This window comes from Nanorana parkeri, unplaced genomic scaffold (genome assembly GCF_000935625.1).
Source record: "Nanorana parkeri isolate BGI_ZX_2015 unplaced genomic scaffold, ASM93562v1 scaffold1523, whole genome shotgun sequence".
Taxonomy (NCBI): Eukaryota; Metazoa; Chordata; class Amphibia; order Anura; family Dicroglossidae; genus Nanorana; species Nanorana parkeri.
The window spans coordinates 102215-128348 of NW_017307791.1; the positions used below are offsets into that span (position 1 = coordinate 102215).

General features: G+C 40.4%; 1 protein-coding gene across 2 annotated transcripts in view; it reads right to left on the reverse strand.

The window, feature by feature from the left end:
- NTRK2 (neurotrophic receptor tyrosine kinase 2) overlaps positions 1 to 26134 on the reverse strand; it is a 201916-nt gene that overhangs the window by 15597 nt on the left and 160185 nt on the right. For both annotated transcript variants that reach the window (XM_018570374.1, XM_018570373.1), the window contains 2 exons: positions 25707 to 25879; positions 19951 to 20185 (listed from right to left, as the gene is read on the reverse strand). In XM_018570374.1, coding sequence (XP_018425876.1) covers positions 19951 to 20185; positions 25707 to 25879 — 408 coding nt within the window. The remainder of the gene's footprint in view (positions 1 to 19950; positions 20186 to 25706; positions 25880 to 26134) is intronic.

Consider the following 26134-nt stretch of genomic DNA (forward strand, 5'->3'; position numbering starts at 1 on the left):
TTCTGTTCTGAATTTTGACCCATCATGAACGTCATTGAAGGCAACTGTCAATAGAGGTGCTAAGAATTCAGTGAATTTTTTATAATAGGTGGCCGTAAAGCCGTCAGGGCCAGGCCTCTTATGGAGTTTGAGTGTTTTTATAGCTGCTAGCACTTCTAGGTTAGTAATAGGGGCATCAAGAGATGTACGAATAGGTTCAGGCACCTCCGGCATGGTCACAGCGGAGAACAGGGCGGAAGCTGCAACGGGGTCAAATGGGGTGATTGGCTTATAAAGTTTAGACAAATGTTTAGAAAATTCTATGACGATTTTGTGGGGGTTACTAGATAGGCAGTTATCAGAGAGGTGAAGGCGGAGGGGTTTTTGGTGCAGATCAATTTTGCGTAATCTTTGTGCAAGAAGGGCTGTCTGCTTATTGTTTTGAAGGTAGAACTTGTGTTGAGTCCTACGCAGGCTTTTATCAGCATAGCTGGCTAGTATAAGGTTGGGGTCGTGTCTAGTCCTTTCCACCAGGGATTTGTTTAGGGGAGTTGGATGTAAACTAAAGGATCTAGATGCGCCGTAAAATTTCGAGGTCGTGCAAAAGGGCTAATCTTTGTTTTTTAAGGGTGGGCGCTATACGTATACACGTGCCTCGCAGAACCGGCTTATGCGCCTCCCAGAGCGTAGTGGGAGAAACGTCTGAGGTTTTATTATGTAAAATGTATTCCTGTAAGGCATTTTCAATAGTCAGTTGCTATCCGTGAGAAGGAAATCATTCAGAGCCCAGGAGCGATCAATGTGTTCAGACCATAGGGAGGACACTGAAAGAGTCACCCCGTGATGGTCAGTCCAGGAGAACGGAGTAATGTTTGATTTGACCACCGAAGGGAGAGTGGAGTGCGAAACAAAAAAGTGATCTATCCTGGAAAACTAATCATGTGGGTTTGAGTAAAAGGTGTATTCTCTGGAGGAGGGGTTCAGTTCTCTCCAGCAATCTATTTGTGAGTATTGAGAGGGAAGTGTACGGAAGGCTTTGGAACTATCAGTGGAGGGATCATTTATTGTTGATTTATTAAGACTAGGGTGTATGATTGTATTAGAATCCCCGCACAGCAGGAGTGTACCTTGTTGGTGAGTGTTGACAGTGGAAAGAAGGTGTTTGAAGAAGGGGAGTTGTCTGGAATTAGGTGCGTAATAAGTTACTATAGTTACATGGTGGTCGCATAATGTGCCAATTAAAATAAGGTAGCGACCGGAAGGGTCAGGGACCTCTTTGTTGCATTAAAACTGCATAGAATTCTTAAATCCTATCATGACTCCCCGGTGTTTAGTCAGGTCATTAGCCATAAAGACCTAAAAATATTGGGGATGGAAATATTTTGGTTGAGAGGAGCGTGAGAAGTGTGATTTTTGGAGGCAGATGATATCAAATTTGGAGGAGTGGAACTGACGAAATGCGATTTGTCTTTTGCGAGGGGAGTTAAAACCTTTGATGTTTAGTGACAGTATTTTAATATTCGGGGACATGTTCAAGGTGGTTGAAAAGGTGCAGTGGAAAGTACATACCGACTGATGAGCGGGCACCGGGCATCACGATGAGAAGTGGTGAAGGGGTGGGGGAGGGAAGGGGAAAAAAAACAAAAAGAAAAGCAACATGTTAGTAAACAATATTTTGAATACAAGTTTCTGACCATGTCAGCAGGGCAATCCCCATATGGGAGTCCCGCCGATGGGCAGAAGTAAAACCCCCAACCGGATGTCTTTCCGGGATAGGGGTTGACGGAGGGGCACAGTGACCACCTCCCCGGCATCTCAGGGGAAAAATTAGTAACATAGATAAAGAACTGGCAATAAAATGATTAAACCAAAAATAACAATACCACACATGTTTCAGCCATCAGAGGTACACCGGTCTGAGTATTAAGCCTGAACTTGCGGTGGGAGAGAGTTGAGGTATTCTGAGCCCCATAGAGGCATGATAGGCACCCTGGTGTAGCGCTCCTAATGGCTGGAAATGCAACGTGGTTAGTTAGTGCATAGTGCAACAACAAACTAAGGCTTAACAACTCTGCAAGAGGAACAGTTGTGAACAACAGTTAAGAGCTGGGAACGTGTAGTTTAACACATGCCTAAATATCAGTACAGGTAGCAATAAAATATAAGGACCTAAGGTCACAGTTGAGTAACTATAGAGACCCGTATTAATAGAAAAAGGGACTGACATGAGCAGGTATGTGAACGTTGGTGTCAGGAATCAGTGTGGGCAGTCTCACAAGGCCAATAGGCTGGCATAATGTATTGCATACCTTACACAAAGGTAGCACCCAAAAGCCCTAACTCAGGGCAAGAAGAGAAAAGGAAAGGCAACCTATAGTTACTGCTACCCGACCGAGTCCGATTCTGAGACTCCTGAGGTAAGGCGCTTCCCATGTTGTTGTGGAGATCGTGAAGGTGAAGATGCCTTAGGGGTCGCTAGAGGACCTGTACGTTGTGGGCCTCGCGGGTCTGGGGTTGAAGGGCGGTGCAGGTGAGAATCTGCCGTTATGAGGCCCAGTTCTTCAAGCAGTCCCAAGGCATCCACTAATGTGGTAGCTTGATGTTGCCTCTATGGGTGAAAAGGAGAGGAAAGGGAAAGCCCCATCTATACGCTATACCGTGGTGTTACAAATGCCGAAGGGCCGGTTTCAATTCCCATCTCTTGGAGATAGTAGAGGGAGCGAGGTCAGCGAACACCTGGTAGCTATGGTTTTGGAAAGAAAGGGGCCCTTTTTTCTTGGATTCCTGCAGAATGGATTCTTTAGTACGATAGTATAGGAACTTAATAATAATGGCCCTTGGTGGGCCATCCTTTGTGCGGTGTGTAAGAGCCCGGTGGATACGTTGAAATTGCAGCCTGTCATGTGGGATAGAAGGTACTAGCTCTTGGAGCAAGGCCGTGGTAAAAGCTTGGAGATTAATTACCGATTCTGGAATACCGCGAATCCGTAGATTGGAGCAGCGGGATCGGTTTTCAAGATCTTCCAGTTTAGACATTAGATGTAAGTTTTCATCTTTAATGTTGTCGAACTCACGGTCATGGGTATTCAGTGCAGCAGCAGCATCATTCATTCTGGATTCAAGTTCAGCTGTCCTGTGGCCTGGGTCACGGATCTCTTTTGTCAGCTTTTCAGTAATCTGCTTGGATGTGCTTTGTAGTGCTCTCTGCAACATGCGGCCTATTTTCTGCAAGAGCTCTCTGTGTCCTGAGCGCTCTCTGGTAGGGGGAAGGAGAGTTGGCCCTGCTGCCTGTGTCATCTCCCTCTGAGTGCGGGAAATGTGGGGAGGAGGCTCTATTAGCAGTGCTGGAGCGGGTGGGGTCGGCGCCATCTTGGATGCAGAGGCCGTCAGGGCTTCTTTAATGTTTTGGCTCCGGGACTTCGATTTGGAGCCTGTGGGTGCCATGACTGTGCGACCAGGTCCTTACCTCAGCAGGCGGTGACTGTCTCCGTCTGAACGGCGGTTATTTGCCGGTCTTTTAGTCCCCTGAGATGCCGGCGAGGAGCGGAGCAGCCTTAGGGCACGTCAGCCATCCAGCGTGCCGCGCATGCGCCCCCAAAGCTTGCATTTTTAATAACTTAAGTTAGCCAAAAAAAAATCACTTAATGTGATAGTGATATATTGAAGCTTATCTTTTAATTATTTAAAATGCTGCTGAACTCACTATACTGTTCCTTGATGTTGAAAAGTTTACTTTTCTTTTGTAATCAGATGGTCCCCCAAGTGCTGGCCCCGACCTCAGGATTTAGGGTTTCTCCTTTCCCTTGGATGGTCCTATGAAGCCAGTATTGCACGTGCTCTCCCAGCTGGGAGCAGTGTACTTCTACACTGTGTGCTAGTACACTGTGTGTGTCCCTATGCACCCTATGCACATAAATGTCTTATAATAACCTTGTCAAAGTCAACATCTCAATTTAAATGAGAACCTATAGCGAAGCTTTAAAATTGCTAATCACCAACGGTACCCATTCAGCTTGACAGAGCAATATGGACAAAAAGAATGGGCAAAAATCAACAATTGCACAGAATTTACTAAACTGCTAGAGAACAAACCTCTAAAGACCCTTAACCCCTTTTACTGCAGCCAAGGCCATAGAAGGTTTTACTGAGTCTTGACTCAGGGGTGAGAGACAGGGAATGGAGAATACTTATGCAACCCACAAATGTTTTTTTTTTTGTTCACATAACTTTTTCACCTTTGAAGTTTTAAAGCCCAATTCTATTTTTTTTTTACTACAGTCTTGCATAAAAAAAGCAGTTTTCTCTGCATTACTCACTTTCTCCACGACACCTGCTCTTGAAGCAACACAGATCTGTGGTCCAGTATTGTCCCTCTACCTTGTTGAATGATTCCCACACTTCCTGTGAGCCCACAACATCATGTAACCACCACCTGGGCATTTGTGATCGTGTCTCCTGGAGCTCACAGCACAATTCTCTAGAGAAAGGTGCTGACAAAATATCAGTGGTGCTCTCTATATCATTAAGAACTGCTCAGTAGTGGAAAGAGGTGAAGAGCATCATATGATACGTCAGAACACATCTAAAATAAGGTTAAATTGATGAAAAAACAAATGGGGGGTGGGGGCACCTCTAGTTACAATTCCAACATGTAAAATGTGTAAATGTCCAAGAGAAGTAAATACATATGCATGTGCACATGATAATTAATGTCAGCATCATCTTATACAAATACAAACCTATACACACACACACACACACACACACACACACACATATATCCAATGATTTTTCTGTGTAACACGGAGACTTTTGATTGCCTTTTGTGTGCATTTTTCTGCTGCTGGTAGATTGATAAGCAATTGTCATTGAATTTTCTCCATAAGGTTTTGACCACAAGTTAACTGTTTACCTGTTGAAATACGTAAAAATCATGTACATGGGGTACGATAGGGAAGTGCAGTGATGGCACCGCATACTAATTTTGAAACTAATGACTCCTTCCCATCTCTACCTTCCTTACTCTGAACTGCCTATTTCAAGCAGAGCAGGTCGGCTGCCATGGAAACTGAGCCCTGGAATGCACAGGACCCATGCAATCAACAACTGCTCTAAGCTCTGCAGCTCCAAGTTTAACCCTTTGGTTGGCAACAGCTTGGATATTCAAGAGGTTAAATTAAAATAGTTGTAAGAAGCAAAATGAAGCATTATCCTAAGAATATTATGTTAACTAACAGGTCAAGCATATTGCTGTCAAGTAATGCTGCATTACAAAGCACATGCTGCAGACGGGTGGCCATGCCAGCAATAGATTAAATTACTGGTTTAATAATGCATTAGTATTAATGGTAAATAACCCTCACTAAGGTACCTTCTGCAACTTAAGCACCGGTTTGCTTAATAAATTATTAAATGAGCAATTTAATGTACATTACTGGTTTGGTGCTTGATCTATTTTTCTTGGTGAATGCAAGGTTTGTTTTTAAAATGGATGTCCCTGCCGGGAGCACCCACGCCATCTGCATCCATCCTGAGGAATGGTAAAGGTGCTGCATTTGCATTAGGTTCTACAAACTGCAGAACATCATACAACTCATGTGTTGTAATTTCATGCTGTAAACTTATTAAATATCACTGTGACTCACTGTATTTAGGCTACAATGGGGTCTATTCACAAAGCTGCCGAGGGCAGCCGAGTGAATGACCGATCAGAAGTGAAGTGAGCCGACTTTTCTTTCTTGCTGCTATAAGTAGCACCATTTTCCCAATTAATCGGACCCACTTGCTTGATATGAATCATTAAAAACAATATGGGGTATTATCATAATTCTGATACAGTTAGTTGAAGACAATGAGATGTTGGTTAAAGTATAACCCCAGAAAAAAAACGGTTTTTGGTTTTGGATAAAATGGGAACATAGTAACATAGTAGGTAAGGTTGAATAAAGACACATGCCTATCTAGTTCAACCTATGTATTTGTGTGTATGTATGTACGGTGTGTATGTATATGCTTGGCTCTAGTAGTTCATATATCCCTGTATATTTAAGAACTCAAAAAACCCATCTAAATGTTTCTTGAATTTATTAATGCTATCAGCAGATACTCCTGACTGTGGAAGGGAATTCCAAATTTTTACTACTCACACTGTAAAAAAAAAAAAACCCATGTGAAGTCTGAGATTAAACCTCCTCTCTTCAAATCTCTTGCTGTGTCCTTGTGTCATTAGTATAGTTCTTGGTGTAAACATCCTATTCCGAATATTGTCGTCCCCATTTATGATTTTGAAAATTGCAAATTCAAGAGAAGGGAAAGGTGTCTGTGTTCACAATGAGAATGCTTTTTTCCACTTCTGTCCCAGTGATCACAGGGAAAGAAAAGGGAATCTCCTCAGCATGAATGCAGACAGCAATATAACATAAAAGAGGTTCTAACCCTTCCACACTTTAGAACAAAACTGTTTTATTGCTGTACGTGTTCCCATCAGAGTGATTTTCCTGCACTAGGGAATGGTTAGGTGAACATCTTCACTTGGTCAGCAACTGAAAGAAGATTGAGGACACAAAGAGCAATAAAACTTGACCTTTACTTGAATGTTATTTCACAGAAGGATACTGTCTGTATGCTCTCCATGTTTGTATTGGTTTCCTCCAACCTGGCAATAATTTCTAAGCCACTTACACGGGAATAAGCATATCATCGATTCTTATTATTATACATGATTAATATAGCGCCAACAGTTTGCATACTTTCCTTGGAACACTGCTCATTCATTCAGTTTACAGAGAGCCTCACTGTGCATAATCTTAACAAACAGTCACGTCACTGTGCTTCCAGCAGACATTATACTGTACATTATTATTACATAGTATTTATATAGCGCCAACAGTTTGCGCAGCGCTTTACAATATAAGGAAAACATTACAATCACAATACAATCCAAGACAAGGGGTAAGGAGGGCCCTGCCAGTGAGGGCTTACAATCTAAAAGGGAGGGGGAAGTAATACATGAGGAGGTAGCTGTGTGGGGATGAATTGTTTGAGAACGTGATGGTTGAGCGGTTAGGTTAAGGTGGGATAGGCTTCCCTGAAGAGATGAGTCTTTAGGGAACGCCTAAAAGCAGTCAAGGTGGGAGACAGATGAACAGGCTGGGGTAAAGAGTTCCAGAGGATGGGAGAGACTCTACAGAAGTCCTGGAGGCGAGCATGGGAGAAATTGACAAGGAGGCTGGAAAGCAGGAGGTCTTGGGATGAGCGGAGCGGATGGTTAGGGTCATACTTTGAGATAAGGTTTGAGATATAGCTGGGGGCAGAGTTGTAGATGGCTTTGTAAGTGATTGTTAATGTTTTGAATTTTATCCTTTGGGCCAGTGGAAGCCAGTGCAGGGATTGACGGAGGGGGGTTGCAGACACTGAACGGTTGGTTAGGTGAATGAGTCTGGCAGCTGCATTCATGATGGACTGAAGGGGGGATAGCCTGTGTAGTGGTAGGCCAATGAGGAGGGAGTTGCAATAGTCGAGACGAGATATAACAAGTGAGTGGATGAGTAATTTTGAGGTTTCCTTCGTGAGGAAGGGGCGTATTTTGGAGATGTTACAAAGGTGAAGGCGGCAGGATTTGGATAGTGATTGGATGTGGGGAAGAAAGGTGAGGTCCGAGTCAAGGATGACAGCTAGGACCATGGCATGAGAGGAGGGTTGGATTGTTGTGTTAACAATCTAGACTAAAAAGTTGGGGGAAGTTGCATCGAGTGTCATCGGCATAGAGATGGTATTGGAAGCCATGTGAGGTTATTAACTGACCAAGGGAGGAGGTGTAGATAGAGTAGAGAAGGGGTCCAAGGACAGATAGATAAGTCAGAAGTTTTTATTTGCATATTTGTTTCAGATCAGCAACTGATCAGATGTTTAGCATGGCAAGTAGTAGCCTCCTTTCATATCAGGCTTTCTTTAACCACTTGAAGACCAGGGTGTTAAACCCCCTTCCTGGCCAGGCCATTTTTCAGTATTAAGCGCTGTGGTACTTTGACTGATATTTATTCCGTCATGCAACGCTGTACTGAAATTAATTTTATACCATTTTTTGGGGACACACATAGCTTTCTTTTGGTGGTATATAATCACCACTTTATTTTTTAGTATATAACAAAAAAAGTACACTAAATTTTGGGGGGAAAAAAAATCCTGTTTCCCTATGAAATCTTATGAAACATTTATTATCACCACAATTTGGTAAAATATAAAAGATAGGGTCACGTCGGGTAAATAGACACCAAACATGTCAGGCCGTAAAATTGCGTGTGCCCACGAAATCGCAGAAAACTACCACACCCAAAATTGGCCATAGGCGACATTTAAATGCTTATACAGCTCATCAGTTTAGTGTTATCATTAATTAATGTCCCTAAAATTATTTCTTTCATTCCAACGTTCACAGCGATATATAACAATAGGCAGAATCGTCGTTTTCACACATAGGCGCACCCGACGCATGTTTGCGTGTGTATAAGGGGGAGGGGGAGGTAAAAACATCTTTGCGTTATTTAAAAAAAATATATTTGTCACTATTTTTTTTAAGCTTCTTTATTTTTTTATGCTTTAATTTTTATTCTTTACACTTAACTTTATTGCTATCACATTGGGGGCTAAGAAATCCCCTATGTGATAGCCAATTCACATGACAGATCCTCTTTATGGAGACATCAGGGGTCTCCAAGACCCGTAATGTCACCTAGGGACCCCCAGAGAAGCTGATGAAGCAGAGATCTACTTCACCAGCTTCCTGTCGGCATCTGTTGCAGGAGAGTGACACTGAAAGCGGAAGTGATGTAATATATATCACTTACTGCATTCGGGGACAGAAGAGGAGATCAAAGGGAGATCGTGTACTGAACTCCCTTTGATCTCCAGTAACAGTCGCCGTGCCGGTCCTAGACACACCGGGCGCAGCGGATCTCAGGACCGAAAACATCACAAAACTCTGCCTCTGTACTCCTCTCCAGAGCCCTCAGCCCCAATGCAAGCAGTGGACTGCCTCTTGGGAGGAGTTATGCATATATCTAAATGCTTTGCTGTTTGGATGTCAGTCTGGAGGAGTGGGCAGACAGACTGCCCTAGGTAATGCCCACATGTGATTCTGAGCTTCCATTAATAAAATAACTGAAATCTAATGAATGAAAGGGCAGACCAGGGACGGTCAGGCTGGGGAGGAACAGGCTAGATGTTGCTGAACGCTGCAGTTTTTAATGCAAATTGTGAGCACTTACAATACTCATTGAATTTCCATTAATGTATTTAAGGTAACTACAGATATGAGACAGATAGTTAAAGCGACACTAAACTCAGAAATGAAATAAAATAACTTCTGTTATATAAATAATAAATGACGTTGTACATTGTGTTGTCTTTGTTCAGCTCTAAATGCTCCAAAATCCTTTTTATTTTTCTCCATCCACGACTTCCTGCCAGAGGGTGGCTACTTTTCTTCTCCATGGACTCAATGGGAGCTGAAAAGTAGCCACCCTTTGTTACACCATGCTGAGGGCGTGTCTTCTCAGTCTCCGCCCACAAATCCTCCCCTCCAGACTCTGCAAGGAGCTTGATTTCTTCAGCTCTTCCACACTAATATATGATCTTTGAATTTTCTCCTCCTGGCTTACCAAGGAGGGAATATGGGGGGAGCTGCTTGAGAGGAGATTCAGCATGTGAGCTGTCATCGGCCTCATACTTTCTTCTGAGTCTCAGCTCACATGCTGAATCTGGTCACACAGTCACAGAGGTTTCGGCTCCTATGGCCTCAAACAATTCATCCCCACACAGCTACCTCCTCATGTATCACTTGCCCCTCCCTTTTAGATTGTAAGCCCTCATGGTCAGGGCCCTCCTTACCATCTTGTCTTGAATTGTATTGTGATTGTAATGTCTTCCTTATATTGTTAAGAGCTGTGCAAACTGTTGGCGCTATATAAATCCTGTATAATAATAATATTAATAATACATTTGAAATAAAGTTGGTTTTCTGTGTAGATTGTTGTAAACTTGATGTTTGTTGTAGATATGTCGTTAGTTTTGATAATTCAGAACAGAGGAGATTACAAGCATTGAAACTGTCACAGTGTGTATAGTGAGGAGAGGGAGGGGGAGGCAGCTATGTGACGTCAGAGATGATTCTTCTCTGCCTCATGGGAGTTGTAGGCAAAGAAAGATGTGCACGTGATCAGAAACAACGTGCACGGCTCTTACTAAGTGACAGGAAGTGTGAGTGGAGAGACGAGACACGGGAGCGAGCACAGCAGACTTTCTAAAGGGATTAAAATAATAAGAGTTTATTTTAAAACATAAATAAATGTGGCTTTGGAGAATGTTCATTGTGTAGATGTGCATAAGGAGAAAAAAGCTGAGGGTTTTGTTTCACTTTAAGTAGCAATCCTCATGTTTACGGGGACCATCTATACTTGCAAAACATGCAGTAACCAAATATACAAAGACAGATACAATGTTTTTGAAATTTTAATACTTTAAAGTTAAAACTCATGTAGGTAGGTGCAGTAAGGCCAATGGCCACTAGATGCCCCCATGGGGCCCTGGAGATAGATGCAGCTCTAGCCTGGGGAGACTCTGTGTCCCAGGAGAGTTGATTTATAGGGGGCGCCCGAGAGGGGAAGTCAAGTCAGTTGTGGAGTTCAGTACAGGAGAGCAGAAGTCCAAAGCTGTATTCGGAGTCTCCAGAGGGAGACTGATTCTAAAACATAGGCTGGTCCATGGGAAGGACAGGACCAGGCCTAGGACTATGTAGAGCTATAGAGATTCCCCAGTTTCCCCTAGAGGGGGAAACCACCAAGCTAGGACTGACAAGGATGGGATTCCGGAGAATAGTGAGAAGCTGTAGAACTGACGATATTTGCCAGTGGGCCTCTGGCCGAAGTAAGTCGTGGGCTCTGGGCTGTACCTGGGCTGTACCTCTCTCTCTCTAAATTGTATCACTATGCAACTATCAAGAACTGTGCTGTCATCGCATTCGGGGGTGGCTAAACATATGCTTTGTTCTGTTAATACCTTCAAGTAAAACCAAGAAGAGACTATCTGTGTGGACTGGTTCTTCTCCCTCCAACCTCTGAGAAGGTGGGGTTCTACAGGAGTGTGATGTTGGACTGTATCGTGGCTGTAACCATCCTGAGGAGGGTAGGTGTGCAATGGGGCTATGGCCGACACAGGGTGCCGTTCATGGTGGCCTTTCTCCCTATGGGGGAGGAAGTGCCGAATACCGCAGAGGCGGTTGAAGCCATGAGGCCCTGTGTGCGCAGTACTTCACGTGTGGGAGTGTTTGTACGAGGCCAGAGCCGTGGCCCCTGACCTTGGGGTGCCTGGTTTTGAGTTGCATACACGGGGTTACCAGAGCCAACCCCAAGGGAACACACACGCAACACCCCAAGAGTGAACCCCGCCTACACTCAGACTTGCTTAACAATCGTGGCAATTCCAAACTGTACTCCATCCCCTTGGTGTCCTCCTGTTTGAGGTCCCAAGCACAAGGGAGCTAGTGTTATGAGGTGTACACTGGATTTTTGAAAGCACCCTTATCGGTTTCTGAGCCCAGGATAAGCTTGGGCCAGTACTGTTTAATTCAAGCAAGAGCCATTTACATTGTCTGAAAGAATAGCAATTCTAGAGACAGGTACAAATCCCCTTGGGGTGTAATACGGTTGTTGGCCGGAGGACTTTGTGTATTTTTCTTTCCACACACACTTCCTGTGCTAGTTATACATTGACTTTGTTGTATAACAATGCCCATATATAAAGGAAGACCAGGATATAGCTACCTGATTTGAAATTACCAGGGAACCAATCACTTTTGCAAATTCATTTCTAATATGTTTGCTAGAGTTTTCTTGTTAATAATTATATGGGCATCTGAAATGATCAGACTAAAGAATGGCTGTGATAAAAGGCAATAGACGGAGCAGGGCAACTCATGAAGTTTTAATGCTTTTTCATTGGAAAGTGGATGCATCCTTCTTTCAACAGATCTGATGATAATTTAGAACATATATACATTAGGACAAAATATTATTTTTATTTAAAATTGCAAATGACCACTATGTACGCATATATTTCCTTTATTAACCCTTTTAAATCAGATCTGCCTTTACACTGCAGGAGAAGGTATCCTAGCAACCTCTGAATAGCATCTCTTGTGCTGTGTGCAGATGAAGTGCTTGAGATCTGAATTAATTGGCTACTAGGCAACTGCTTGGTAGTGGTGCAGAGATGAGTCCAAATATGCACACAATGCATGGGTTAATACTGAGAAAGGAAAGAATCTAGTTCTTTATTTTAATTATATATTTTCTCTAGTGTGGCAGAACACAAAGACTACCTACTAGGCTGAGAAATATTTAATTGCAGAGATTTTGCTTAATTATGTCCAAAATGTACCATAACCATGCATGAAAAGGATATGCATCTGTGAGAAAAATACATAAATGTAATTGGTAATTTCACGCAATTGTAAAAAAATATATAAATAGTATAGAATAAACCACTGCGTAGCTCTGCATAAATTTCCCTCAGAGAATGAACATGAAGCCAAGGCCTGGCAGTGAAATAAAATATCTAATAAATATTTAATTGTTGTGCATTAGAGCAACTTATGCTAATGACATTTATTAGTTTGGTCTTTGTTCATTGAACAAATTTTATTTATGTGGGGAATATGATCATTGAAATAGGTGGTAAGTAGATGACAGCATAGCACTAAGACGCAGGGCAGTCTGAAAAGATAAACAGAATTATTTTAAGATCTGTAGAGCAGATGGGAGACTTGAAAGTCTTGATTCCTGTGCTCCAATAAATGTCGCCTGTGTGTTTCTTGCTCATTTGTTCTATGGATTTGTAACCTAGGAAACCTGAATGTGGACTCTGAGAAGTATTGCTGAGAAACCATTAATCCCTAAATGCAATATATGTACAGAGGATTTTGCTTTATTTTTACTCATAACATAATAAATTGTACTGTGCAACACAGAAAAATGGTGATCTTGTGAAAATGTTACTTATTGCAGGTCTCTGCATCTACATTTTATGGTCAAAGCTAAGTAACTAGGGCTGGCCTGGTCGTCATTTGACTACAGCTCCCTGCATGAAGTGCAGCATGTACATAATACGTTTATGCAGAAATAGTTTTTAAAGCAGTGGGATACATTTTGTTAAATGCTGGGGTCCTTGCATGTGGCCTCTTACTATGTTCTATGGCAACATACAGGGCCAGCCTTTGGGGCGCCAGGCAGCTGAAACAGCTAACTATAAGCTGCAGGCAGGGCCGGATTCCCTACAAGGCAACCGAGGCCATGGCCTCGGGGCTGCAGGGAGTAGAGGGGCCCCCGCTGCTCTACCCCACCTGTATGGGCAGAGGCAGCGGGGATTTGAGGAGAAATGGAGCGCTGAAGCAGGCGGGGCAGAGGAGGGAGTTGTCATCCAGGATGGCCAAGCAGTGGGGAGAGAGCCGCCACCTGTCAGGTCCTAGCTGTGCAGCTCTGTGCGTGGCCGAGCGGTTTAGAATGGAGAGTGGGAGGATCGGTAAATATCTGTGATATTTACTGATCCACTGTGGCTGCAAAAACACTGGAGTGATCAGCTGGTCACCCCAATGTTTGTAAGTAACTGGGGACACATACTACTATGTGTACCCAGTGATGAATGAACATGAAGTGCTTTGCATCACTTCCTATTCATTCATCAGTTCTGAATGACTAGATGCAGCGCAGTACAGAGGCTTCTATCCATTCATAACTGGTTGATAGTAAATATTTACTATCTCCAGTTTGTGAATAAATGGAACCCTCTGTACTGAGTGCTTTTCAACGATTCAGTGTGGAGGCGGCAGAAAAAGAGATTGAAGACTCTTGTGTCCTCGATTTCTTTTTTCATTTCAAAAGGGAAATGTCAGGGCTAAATAAATAAAAAATAAAAAAATAATTTAAAAAAACACAAAACACACACACACACACACACACACACATTATACATGTGCAACAGTGTGCACCATGCACTTTGTTTTTAGTAAACAGTATGCACTAATTAACATGTAGTCTAGGTTTTGTGTTATGTTCTTTGTTTTTACTTTTCTAGATGCACTTGCTTGAAAAAAGGGTCTGCATGACATCCTATCACTGTATTTTTATAGACTCTATTTTAGCTTGACATTCATTGTTTACCACTTGTTTGCCTTCTGTTGTTTTATTTAATAAGAATATTTATATTTTGCTTACAAGTTTAATACCTTTGAAGTAAAGTTTTTTTTTATCATACGTTTTAATCTGTTTCTTTGGGGCTTAACAAAATGGGAGGCTTTAAATGGTGCGGGTAATAGAGAAATGGGTGTGGCCACTGAGGGATGTGGTTATTGAGCGGTGTAGTTACTGAGGGGCACTGTAAAGCTTTCTCGCACAGGGCGCTTAAAGGCCTATGGTTGGCACTGGCAACATATTGTAGAATTTATACTTCTGGCAGCATTATGTTGTTAAGCTAAGTGCACTTTCTAAACTAGGAGCCCAAAGCAGAAATATTTACACATCCTTCTTCCTCTCCTAACCCTTCTACTTTTTACCTGTATATAAAAAGGAAAGCAGTGATGCAGACCACGTGTGCTCCTGCATCCAGTCGTTTTGTAGGGATTGCCTGAACTAACATGCTCTGTGAAGTGACTGGAGGAAACTACATATGTGACCTGCATTATTCCTCTTCTGACATCCCCCATAGTACAACGTAGACAGCAGCTTGTAAAGGAAGTAATTGGGGACCAGAGGGTAAAGTGAGGACTTTGTTTCTGCCACACTAGGAAGCTGCCAGCTGAGATGAGATTACTTAGAAGAAATGCCTTGAGAGTTAGAGAAATCCTGTGATGACACTTGATATTAGAGAAATCTTCAATGTGAAATCCAGATGAGTACAGTACTTTGCTACTTGACACATAGCTTATGTTCTGTGTTATGCGTCACTGGAAACAGGCATCTGTGCACAGATATCACTGCAGAACTATACTTTTGATATGACAAAACAAATAAACTCCCAGACAGAATATAAGTGTATGCATATTGTACAAAAAAATAGCCTGGTAGCTTACCCTCCATCAATAGCTAGAAGGGAGCTGTTTTCTTCAGACTTTCATCCCCTCAGTTGTGACCTGTTGATCCACGCCAGACTTTTTGTCATAGGGTGACAACACTGAAAAAGCATGTATCTCTAGAGGAGCATTGTTGTCACCCTAGGATGCTCAGACTGGTTGGACTGGACTGGCTCAGCACAGGGCACATGTGTGAGGCCTGATTATTGCACAACACCCAGCTTCTATTCTACGCATCATTATGATGTGCACCATTGTATCAGAAGATCGAGAACAGAGCTATGGAGCTGTTCTGATCTTATACATTTGAAAGGGAAGATATTGACATAAGGCGCTTTGTAAATAGAATAGTTTTAGACATTTTTGTCTTGCTGTCTTCATACAGACTCTTAGAGGATTCAATATATATGTAGTATATGAGACGTGTTCCATTTTTGCTCATCAACAAGTAGACATGTGGAATGCTGCATGTTAAAAAAAATGTTTCATGTCAACTGTAGCTAACTTTAAACAGCTGTGGGCAGAAACCGCAGCTACCAACAAATTTAAAGTATTTCCTGTTGGGCACAGTGGACACATGAAGGACTTTTGCAGTGATAGCTGAACAAGATAGGCAATGCATAATAGTTAAAATTGATTATCTCTTTGACCTTACTTACAATATCAAAGGTATTAGAAATGTGGAGAAAGGTGAAGTTACCCTATAGGTTAAATGAATAGTCTGTACTCAGTTCCACCTTCTCTGACCCTATACCTGCATTAAAAGGTTCACAAAAAAGAGAATTGTTGCCTTGAGTTTCATCTAATACTTCCTACTGCTTTGCATGCAAACTATATCTCCATATTGTTTTCTTTATTGCAAACATGTCATTATAACAGCTGTGATGAAGTGGATATGAAACCATTATATTTGCTTTCGCAGGCACTGGAAGCTCCAACAGAAATCTTCTTAGTTTTATCAGAAAAAGCAAAAAAAGTCAAATAAAAACTAATATGCCATTCACAAATTTTGCACAATAGTTTACATTCTTAACAATTACATTGTGTTGAAGTCAATTCTTGAGAAGAAATGTTTTTTTTTTAGTTGCCACTACAGTTACAGAAACAGCCTGTCTTCCGGTTATAACAGCTGCACTTAATAACAAAATAATAAAATACATACTGTACATTAAAAATATAAATTAATACTGTTGCAAGGTGTTACAGCAATCAATGAAGAAGGAGCCACTGTCAGCAGCTCTAGTACACAGACTGGGACCTCAGCTGTCAAGTTGACAGCTCATCTTGGCAAGTCAAATGAGGGAATGTGGGCCACTAGAAGCATTCTAAAGCTGCCCACACACCTTACAATTTATCTGCAGATTTTCTGTGATCAGATGGAAAAAGTGCAACAGATTGGCCCAGGTGGAGATTACTCCATCCACACAGTTAAGTGTAGATGGAGGAATCTGTTGCACCTTTTCCATCTGACCACAGAAAATCTGCAGATAAATTGTAAGGTGTGTGGGCAGCTTAAGATGCACAAGGTAACTCAAGCCTTAACTTAAGCCTCGTCCAGACTTAATTAGTCCATTCTTTGTCCACCAGTGGTTAAAGTAAAAAATCCACCCCCGTTGGAAAGAAATTATTTTATTTACAGCCTGACCTCCCTCGGGATGGTGCAGCATGTAATCATACTGGTGCTCCTTGCACCTATTAGAATCAACCACATGTGCAGAGCTAAGGAGGGGTCTACACAGCTCAGTGCATGCAACCACATTCTGGATGTAAACAGTGACAGGAAGTTAGAAAATAAAATGGAACAGAACACCACCTCCGTGTGTAAAATCGTTTATTAGGATAAATAAAACAAGGGATAAATGTACTCACAAGCAAACATTTTCATCAGGCTTTAACAACAAACAAGAGGCCACACTGTCTGTTAACCCACATGGTATCACCCTGACTATGTAACACGGTAGCCTCCGGTCACATCATCGTCCACCGGCCGCAGTCAGCCAAGATTGACGCATTTCTGGGGCAAGCCCCCTTCATCAGAATCAGATACCGTGTTACATAGTCGGGGTGATACCATGTGGGTTAACAGACAGTGTGGCCTCTTGTTTGTTGTTAAAGCCTGATGAAAACGTTTGCTTGTGAGTACATTTATCCCTTGTTTTATTTATCCTAATAAACGATTTTACACACGGAAGTGGCGCTCTGTTCCCTTTTGTTTTCTATGTTCATGGTGGAAGCCCCAGAGCCTTGGATGAGCAGCCCCTCAAGTCTGTGTGAAAGACTGTGATTAACTGTTTAAAACTTTGAGTATGCAACAGCAAGTGAATCATTCAGCTGGCAGCCATTAGCGCCAAGAGTTAAAGAAAACTTTTTGTCTGAAGTGACAGGAAGTTATTCATGTTGGAGGCAAACTGTTCAATACAGTTTAAACAGAAGATAAATGTATTGTACCCCACCCATATAATTTACTGATGCAGTAATACATGGAAGTGCTGATAATTAGGTCTGATGACCACAGATTGAGTGGGGGGAAGGGAGACGTAATGTTGCATACAATGCCATCCTCATTTCTCCAAAATTCAATAATCTGCAACAAGACATTTAGATTTAAATCTGATGTCTATGATGCAGAAAGTAATGACAACTTTTAAAAGCTACAGACCAGATTGAACATCAACACCCTAGGACACATCATAGCTCAATAAAACATTACAGGATCTGCACAGCCTGTTATTCAGCCCCGTCCTAAGTTGCTAAACGTACTTAGTAGAGGCTGGAAAGCCAAAAACTCATAATACAGCCTGTTGCAAATAGTCTGAAGGAGTGCACATGTGTATGACTAGGGTTAGTAGCCTATACTAACATATAGATGAGCAGCACAGAGTTAAGTTTTATACGATTTCCATAATTAATGCTGCAATGGTGCTACAGTAATAACTAGTGTTTACACAAATGTATAAGAGTATAACAGTTTGATAGCAAAAATGCCAATTCTGTAATGTACAGAAGGCAGATGGGACACATTAAATCTCTAAAGCAATATTCATACATTGAATCTATATCATGTTTGCTCTTTATCAGATAATAATTTAATTCTGTTCTATACTATGTTGGGTGTCCGAGTGTAAACCTGTGCCATCTGGAAATATGAATAATTGGCAATGTCCTCTGAGGTATCACTTTAGCCCTCTATTGATTGGATGGTAATTTGCTTGGTGACACCCTCTAGAGGTTCAACAAAAAGCTGCTGCAATGGGCAGCTCCAGCTCTTGATTTCCATGCCAAAATGCTAACACTCATTTCTGAGGGCCAATTAGACTTACTCTGAAGTGAACTGGACTCTGCACAGGAACCAAAGACCAGGAAAACTTTTTTAAGTAGCTTTTATTTTTAAACCCCTTTATTTTACTATCGCTATTGTCTGTTTTCGTAATATATTTTATGTAAATATTGTCTTGCACCATGTTTTCTTTTCATCAAAACAATATTTCTAACAGGGTTATTCACAAAAGGGTGAAGAGTTTGGAGAAGCCAGGAGAAGTGAACAATCTAGGCCAAAATAGATGATTTGGAAAAATTCTCCAATTCAGCTCACTTTCCAGTTCAGCTATGTTGTCCTAGATTGTTCACTTCTCCTGACTTCTCCAAACACCTCACTCTTTTGTGAATAACCCTGGTAATCTTTAGGCAAATCTATAAATGCTCTGATCAGAAATGAAAGAATCCTTGCCTCTTCATAGACAGCTACCATATTATAAACTCTGTTATCTTCCTGCTTGGCGTGGCAGCGCGCATCACAGACATTTAATAAAAGTCAGAATTGCTACAGCAAATGCTGTAAATAGTTCCTGTTACCATGAAAACACACACCAGTGGTGGTATCTACTGTTTGGGAGTGTAAAGGGTTAACTACGGAGTTAACCACCCCCAGTGATAATCACTCTCAGTATGTTGGCCATTAGATTGTTGTCCCACAAGCTTAAAAATCTCTGTGCAGGGTGGAATTGAGAGTGCAATCTTCACATTGTGGTGACAGCAGTGGGATTGGAGACTGCCTCTGCCATATTCTGATGGAAGTAGAAGGATTTTAGACTGCCGCCATCACAATGGGCACATCTATTTTGACAAGAAACAAAGAGACTACAAGAAATAGAGGAAAATGTGTAGCAATAATAACTGTTTGAAGTTTAAAAGCTTTTGCTTAAAATCAAGTTGCAAAACTGCCTTCTTGGCTTCCCAGCAATTCCGCAGATTTAAGTCATGACCTCATCTCAGCTACTTTGCTTTTAAAGGGAGCTTTGGCACTGCCAGATCATTTAAACATAACAATACCATCATAATTTACTTCATAAGCTGTTTCACCAGTATGCCTTCTTTTCCCAAAACTTGTCGTCTCTGAGGACTAAACACTGTTGTTATTGATATGCAAATTTTGACTTTCTGAAAAATCAGTAGCTAAGCCTTCATTTTCATCTCTAACTGCTCCCCTTGGCAGCTGACATATGCCTACTGCTCTGCAAAAATCAGCCACACATGGCATGTCACAGAAGAGCAGAGGTATCTGACTGTGATTAACAGGCAGGCTTCACCTTCTCTATCCTGTGTGAGAGACAAGATGGCGGAGCCAAGTTGGGTATTAATAGCTGAGTCTCATAGAACAGACTAGGGCAGTTTTTCTTAACTGATTACACACGGGTGAGTTGTTTATAAGATGAATAGTTCATATTTAGGAATGGTTTCTGTAAACACTGGAAAAAGGAAAGGGTTAATTTAATATATGTTCTGCTTTTTATAACACATATAATTCTTATAGTCTTCATACATATAAGGAATATGACAAAATGTCAACCTACCCTGTAGTAATCAGTGCTGTACACATCTCTAGACATTCCAAAGTCTCCAATTTTTACTAAGAGGTTCTCTCCCACCAGGCAGTTCCTTGTTGCCAGATCTCGATGAACGAAGTGCTGTGAGGCTAGGTACACCATACCTGCTGCAATCTGCTGGGCTATGTGTAGCATCTGAGACTGAGACAGTTCAGCGGGGCGGTTCCCTTCTGCCATAAGCACGGCATCAGGACCATGGGCCCTAAAATAGGAACAAAATGGTATCAAAAAGGATGCTAACAACTGAACAGTACTATATCTGGACAGGTCTCCTAGGAACTTTACCAGGAAATAGTAAAACAATCATACAGGGTTTATAGCAGTTGCATTTATACACTGGCTATAGGAAAAAGAATCAAGGCCAGAGCATACTGTGCCTTCTTGATAGTAACCAGACCCTTAGCACCAGAGTTACATAGTTACACTTAATTTGAAAATAAACTATTTAAATTTATAGAGTTTCTGTACTTGTTTGCTATATTGCTGTATTCAATTATCATCAAAAATCGATCACAATGGACTGCAGACAGGGTTCATAGATTCTACAGGGATACTTGCTAAAATACACAAGAGCACACTGGGTCCTGTATAAATTGACAGATAAAGAATGTGCAATATCCAGTGGCAGCCACTCATATATTGGACTTCGGCAGTTTATGTAGTCAAGCTGATTTCCAATTGGTTATTATTTGTTAAAATGAATATTGAATGTAAGAGATAGAACATAATTTGTTTGTTATAAAACATTTTTTATAATAATCCATATTTGCTATGAATATACACATGAGTTGTCAATACCTCCTCTTCAAAGTTCAAATTTCAAAGCCAAAATTTGAAAAGCAGGGAAAGAGAGAGAGAGAGTTCATGCACTATATAAATTATTTGCTAATACATGGAATAATAAACTAAAATTGCAAAAAAATGTGGCTGATTCACTAAAGGATATTCACGTAAGCTGCTGCATTGATCATATGCAGAGTCAGAAAAGCAAATCGCATCTGCAAGGTGATTCACTATCCACCCACAATGCACAATATGTTAGATTTTATTTTTATTACATGAAATGTACACTTTAGCGTCTGCATTTATGCATTTTTCATTCTCAAATGCTTTTAGGTCCAACTAATCTGCTGTTAACATTTATCAGGGGGGAGTAGAGCACATGTACTTATTTTGTGCGAATGTATAGAAGTTAGCATGCGTAGAAGTTACACCATCATACCAGATTCTGTATGCTGGTGCTTACAATGGAGATTTTAGTAATACTTGTACAGAACAAAATGCAAAAAACCGTATGCATTGAACATCAGTGTATGATCAGAGAGATTCAGATTGGCTCTTCGTGTGTATATCAGCATGTTCAACAAATATGCCCAGTTTCGTCAAAGGTTATATTGAATTTGCACTACTAAAATTCATTGCGATCTCTTAAAAATTAAGCATTGAAAAAGGTTTCTGGAAACAGCTTTTTTTGTTTTTCAATTACACAACTTGAACACTGTTATTTTATTTGAGAAAGTTCATCTGTGGCCAATTTTCTGGAAGAGGATTTAGTTTAATAACTGAACTTATTTATTTGATTTGAAATGTTCAATCCACATTCTTATCTCAGCATCCTTCCTTCAGTCATGAAATCAAAGTCTCCCACAGCGCGCAGCTGTACAAAGCCACAACAGTTTTAGCTGTGCTTACTACACTCCCCTGAATCTTTCTCCCTACTATGAACTCTGTACTCAGACATTGCATTTGACCTTCAACATGTGGTCTGATGTTTGCAACATGAAGCTGTGCAGCAGAAAACTCTGATCTCAAAATTCATTAAGGTCCCAAACAAATTTCCCAAGACAGCCTCTGGGGGCAGTGCAGGTTAACAATTTATCCGATGAAGGGTTATTTTCAGCTGCAGCTATTAGCGTGGTGAAATGTAAAAAGCGATTAGAAAGCAAATAGGTTATATTACAAATTATATCATTTGGACTTAATTAGATTTTACCTTTATTACAGTAACTGTAAAATACTGTTTTTGACATTCTTGACCATTTTATTGGACAAATGCTTCTGCGCTGTCTTTATGCTTACTGAGATTCTGCAGCCCTCGGTTATACTGCATTAGAATATCATGCCAAGATGTAAATTCAGGGCTGCTGTATGTGAGTGATTGTTAAGCATATTTCAAACAATTATCCAGAAGGGCAATCACTACTGCCTGCGAGATTGTTAGGAGCTGGAAGTGATTGTTGCAATACAGATTATGAAATTAATCTTGCTGCAGTGGTACAAAATAGAAAAAAAGTCTGGCCAACGATCTTATGAATCATCATTTAGGGATCACGGACATCATAAGCTATACATCTTCTACATCTGATAGTATAACATGATTACAGGTGTAACAAAGTAAACATTATAAGGGCGGTACAAGGTCAACTAAATTGTGTGGCACACTTTCTTAAATTTAGACTAAGCATCAAATAATCATGAACCTGGTAGCAATTAATAAGTTAACACTTTAAATATCTAAAGACAACAGCTACAATAAAGGCTTCATTTACCTGAATGAAGACAATCATGGGTATATGACTGAAGGTGGCTTTACTTTTTAAACAGAGCTTTTTGTATCTGAGCACATCATAACTGATGGTGCATTTTTTTATGTTAAGCAATCATTTGACTTTAGGATGCTTACACAGATTAGCCAATCCCTAAATCCTATACAAACGGTAAATAACTTTGCCTGCAATAGTCACTCTGTTGGCATACAAGAAGGTTAAAACAAGCTGTATACTACATGTTTAGACTCAAACAGTCTCTACTAAATGAAGCACTCACAACCTAGGGTACATTACTATCCAGTTGTTTGGAATCTAGCATATTTTGTGTGGCATACACTGTTTTTTTATGCATTCAGCACTTCCTCATGTGTACGCATGTAAGCCAAGTCTAGTGGTTTATAAATATATAATGGATTTGGGGCAATTACATTTATTCATGGACCTTATCTAGATGTGCATGTCAGACAGTATTAGGTATGGTTTGTGTCATGCAATTTTCCTATTTTGTAGATTCTTGCTAAGTTATTTTGCATTCATACTTAACAGATATAGTGGTCAAAATCAGCTGTGGTATGTCGTTTGTATACCAAAAGTGTGTAATCTTATTTTACATGTAAAACAGCAGAGAGTGCCAGAAAAGTCTGGCCTGACCGCAGTTCTGTAACAAATATATTTTATGTGTTGCTGTAGAAAAGACTAATTTAAAATTTAAGTTAATACAGGCTCCAAGATCTTTTCAGATTAATGTGTAGATATTCCCTTTTAAACCAATCAAAGTACCAATGTACCAGGAGTTGTATCCAGTGGCTCAGAAACCAGAAAAAAGCTATAAACTGCTGCATAAAGTTTTATCTTCAATTCTCTGTTTAGAATCCCAGTGAAAAACAGCTTACATTGCATGGAAAAATATGACAGACTCCAACTGATCATTCAGCATACACTGGACAAGTTAGGTTATTATGATGACTTTAAAATTTGCACTGAGACTAAAGATAACTGTCTCAGAAGGGAATGTCTGTATTAAAAATCTATGGTTTTTTTTGCTATGCATTACAGTAATTAAAGAAGCCTCACTTTTCATACAGCTATGCCTCAGATGTTTATATTTAACTTATTTATGAGATCCATAGGTGTGTGCATAGGTGCATGTGGAAGGTATTTCTGAATCTCAGTTAGCAGTAGCTACAAACAAGACTTCCTCTAAATAGGCAGAAATCTCCATGAGAATAATGGAAGATGAGATATCTGCCCATCCTCACATGTGTTGACTGAGCACCAGCACATACCCGATTCTTAACTCAACAATGACAGTGGTACATACACAGTACTTTGGTCTTTTGCTCCATAGTGCAGGCCCAAGTTGGAAAACCTCACTGTGTGATAATCAGTGTTTGACTCTCCCTCAAGCACATCATAGCCTGATAATCATAAGCTATTTATTGGAAGTCTTAGGATGCAAGAATCTCAATAACTAAAATTCGCTATTCAAGTATTGATGATGATAGTTACAAAGATGTCCCTCTTCTGTGTGTGTTAGAGTATATGTGTTTTAGTCTGTAGAAAATAAATCACCGTAGCAGTTAAAATAAACGATTCATGCAGATCAGAATCAGAATCTAGCTGGAGCTGGATTTTTGGTTGAAAATAAAATAAATCATTTTTGTGAAGAAATATTGTTTTATTTTACAGCATGCTTTCCTTTTAGGCAGTGCCCTATGAAACAATTCTCTATTTCACAAGAAAAAACGCTGGTTAAATAAAAGTGGGGTCTCCTATCATAAACGAGAGTTCAGTCTTGTGTGAGTGCTTGTACTCTAATAAAGTAGCTTATGTGCATATATTTATTGCCAGAAACAACTAGGTAGGTGCTTGGTTAGCCCAACAGTTATGATTTACAGAGTGCAGTAATGTATAGCAATAAGATATCAACCAGCGAAAATATTGTAATATGCTAGGGGTTAAAACAGAGAAGCATGGTGGAGCTTTAGCCTATCACTGACATAAAACAATGCGATGGCTTACAGCTTTCAGTCTCATAATATCAACGCCCCATCTACATGCTAGTGCCTTTTATATACAGTAAATCTTTACAGGTTCACATTACATCTACTGACAACCACACCTACTTAATTCCCCTCATGGTAAAGTTATCATTATATTGATAACTGCAACATACTATATTTGATTCCAGAGAAAGGGCACAAAGCATTCCGTGAAGAATTCTGTTTCAAAATGATGTAGGGAAAGTAGCCTTTATCAACTGGAGATCAGATGGAGCCTCATTCAGTTTTATGTTGAACTTGACCTACCACTTTGATGTCTCCCAAAACAGTTACTTTTAGGCCATGTCAACTGTCAGTGTGCTCATTTCAGCTCTCAGCTGAACTTTACAGCCTATGGTGTCATAGCTGATCATATGTGCAGCACCATGGAAACTGCAATCCAAATAGGGGCTAAGATGGAACCTTCCTTGGCTGTAAAGGACAGGAGGGTGCAGTTCTGCTTTTAATCCTTAAACCAGCTTAGGCCGCAAAGGAGTTAGAGGGTAAGATGTGGGCCAAAAATCAACATTGTATGTTTCCATACAAACATCTCTACATAATTCGAGTTGGGCAGGATTACCAGCCATAAGCGCTTAAAAAAGGAAATACATTTTTGGATGAGTAGTATAATGTAAATGAACCATGCATGGCGATTAAATATATATGATGATTCACTTTGGGGTGTAATATCCAGAAGACCGGGACTATAATGAGATCAGGACATGTGGGATTTTCATGCCAGGATTTATTAACTTTTTATATGCTTTTAACTATTTATAGGTTTATATTGCTGAAGGGGTATTGGTATTTATATTTTATTGGTTTGAGTAATTCAATTTGAAATATAATTTGAAATATAATTTGGTGGGATTGTTGTTGCTTCATACTGGATATCTCCAATTTTTGAGGACTATTAAGGATACAACCAAAAATCAACATACTGTTTTGCTGAAACGTTTGGGCTGTAAAACAATTTATGAATGCTTATTAACGCTTTTAGGATATCTTAAGCTATTTTACAGTAAGTAACTCACATTTATTGTTAATTTAACATGGTACAGAATTTTGTACATGACACTTTTCTTTAAGATCCATTGGTTAGACTATACAAGAGCAACTAAGTGTGCCTTACCTTAAGAACTTGTTGAGGTCACCATGCTTCATATATTCAAAGACCATAATAAGTGGGTCTCCCTCCACACACACCCCATAAAACGTTACAATATGTTCATGCTGCAAGTTTGTCAATAATTCAGCCTCCCGATGGAAGTCTTTCCGTGCATTGTCGCTAGCGTCTTTTAGTGTCTGCAAAATAAAGACAATGAAAATAAGTCTTCTATAATAAACCAGATCATTGGTATTTACGTACATAAATGCAACACTATGCAAAAAAGATATGTAAGAATTCACAAAGCTGAAACCCTTAACTGAAAAGAAAAACACACACAATAATAGCAATCTGTGTTCGTAAGTAGAATTCAAAGCTGTTAGTGTTGCTTGGCAACTAGAAGACGGCAAGTTAAGAAGCCAGAGAGGCCAGTATAAAGGTGGTGGGGGGGG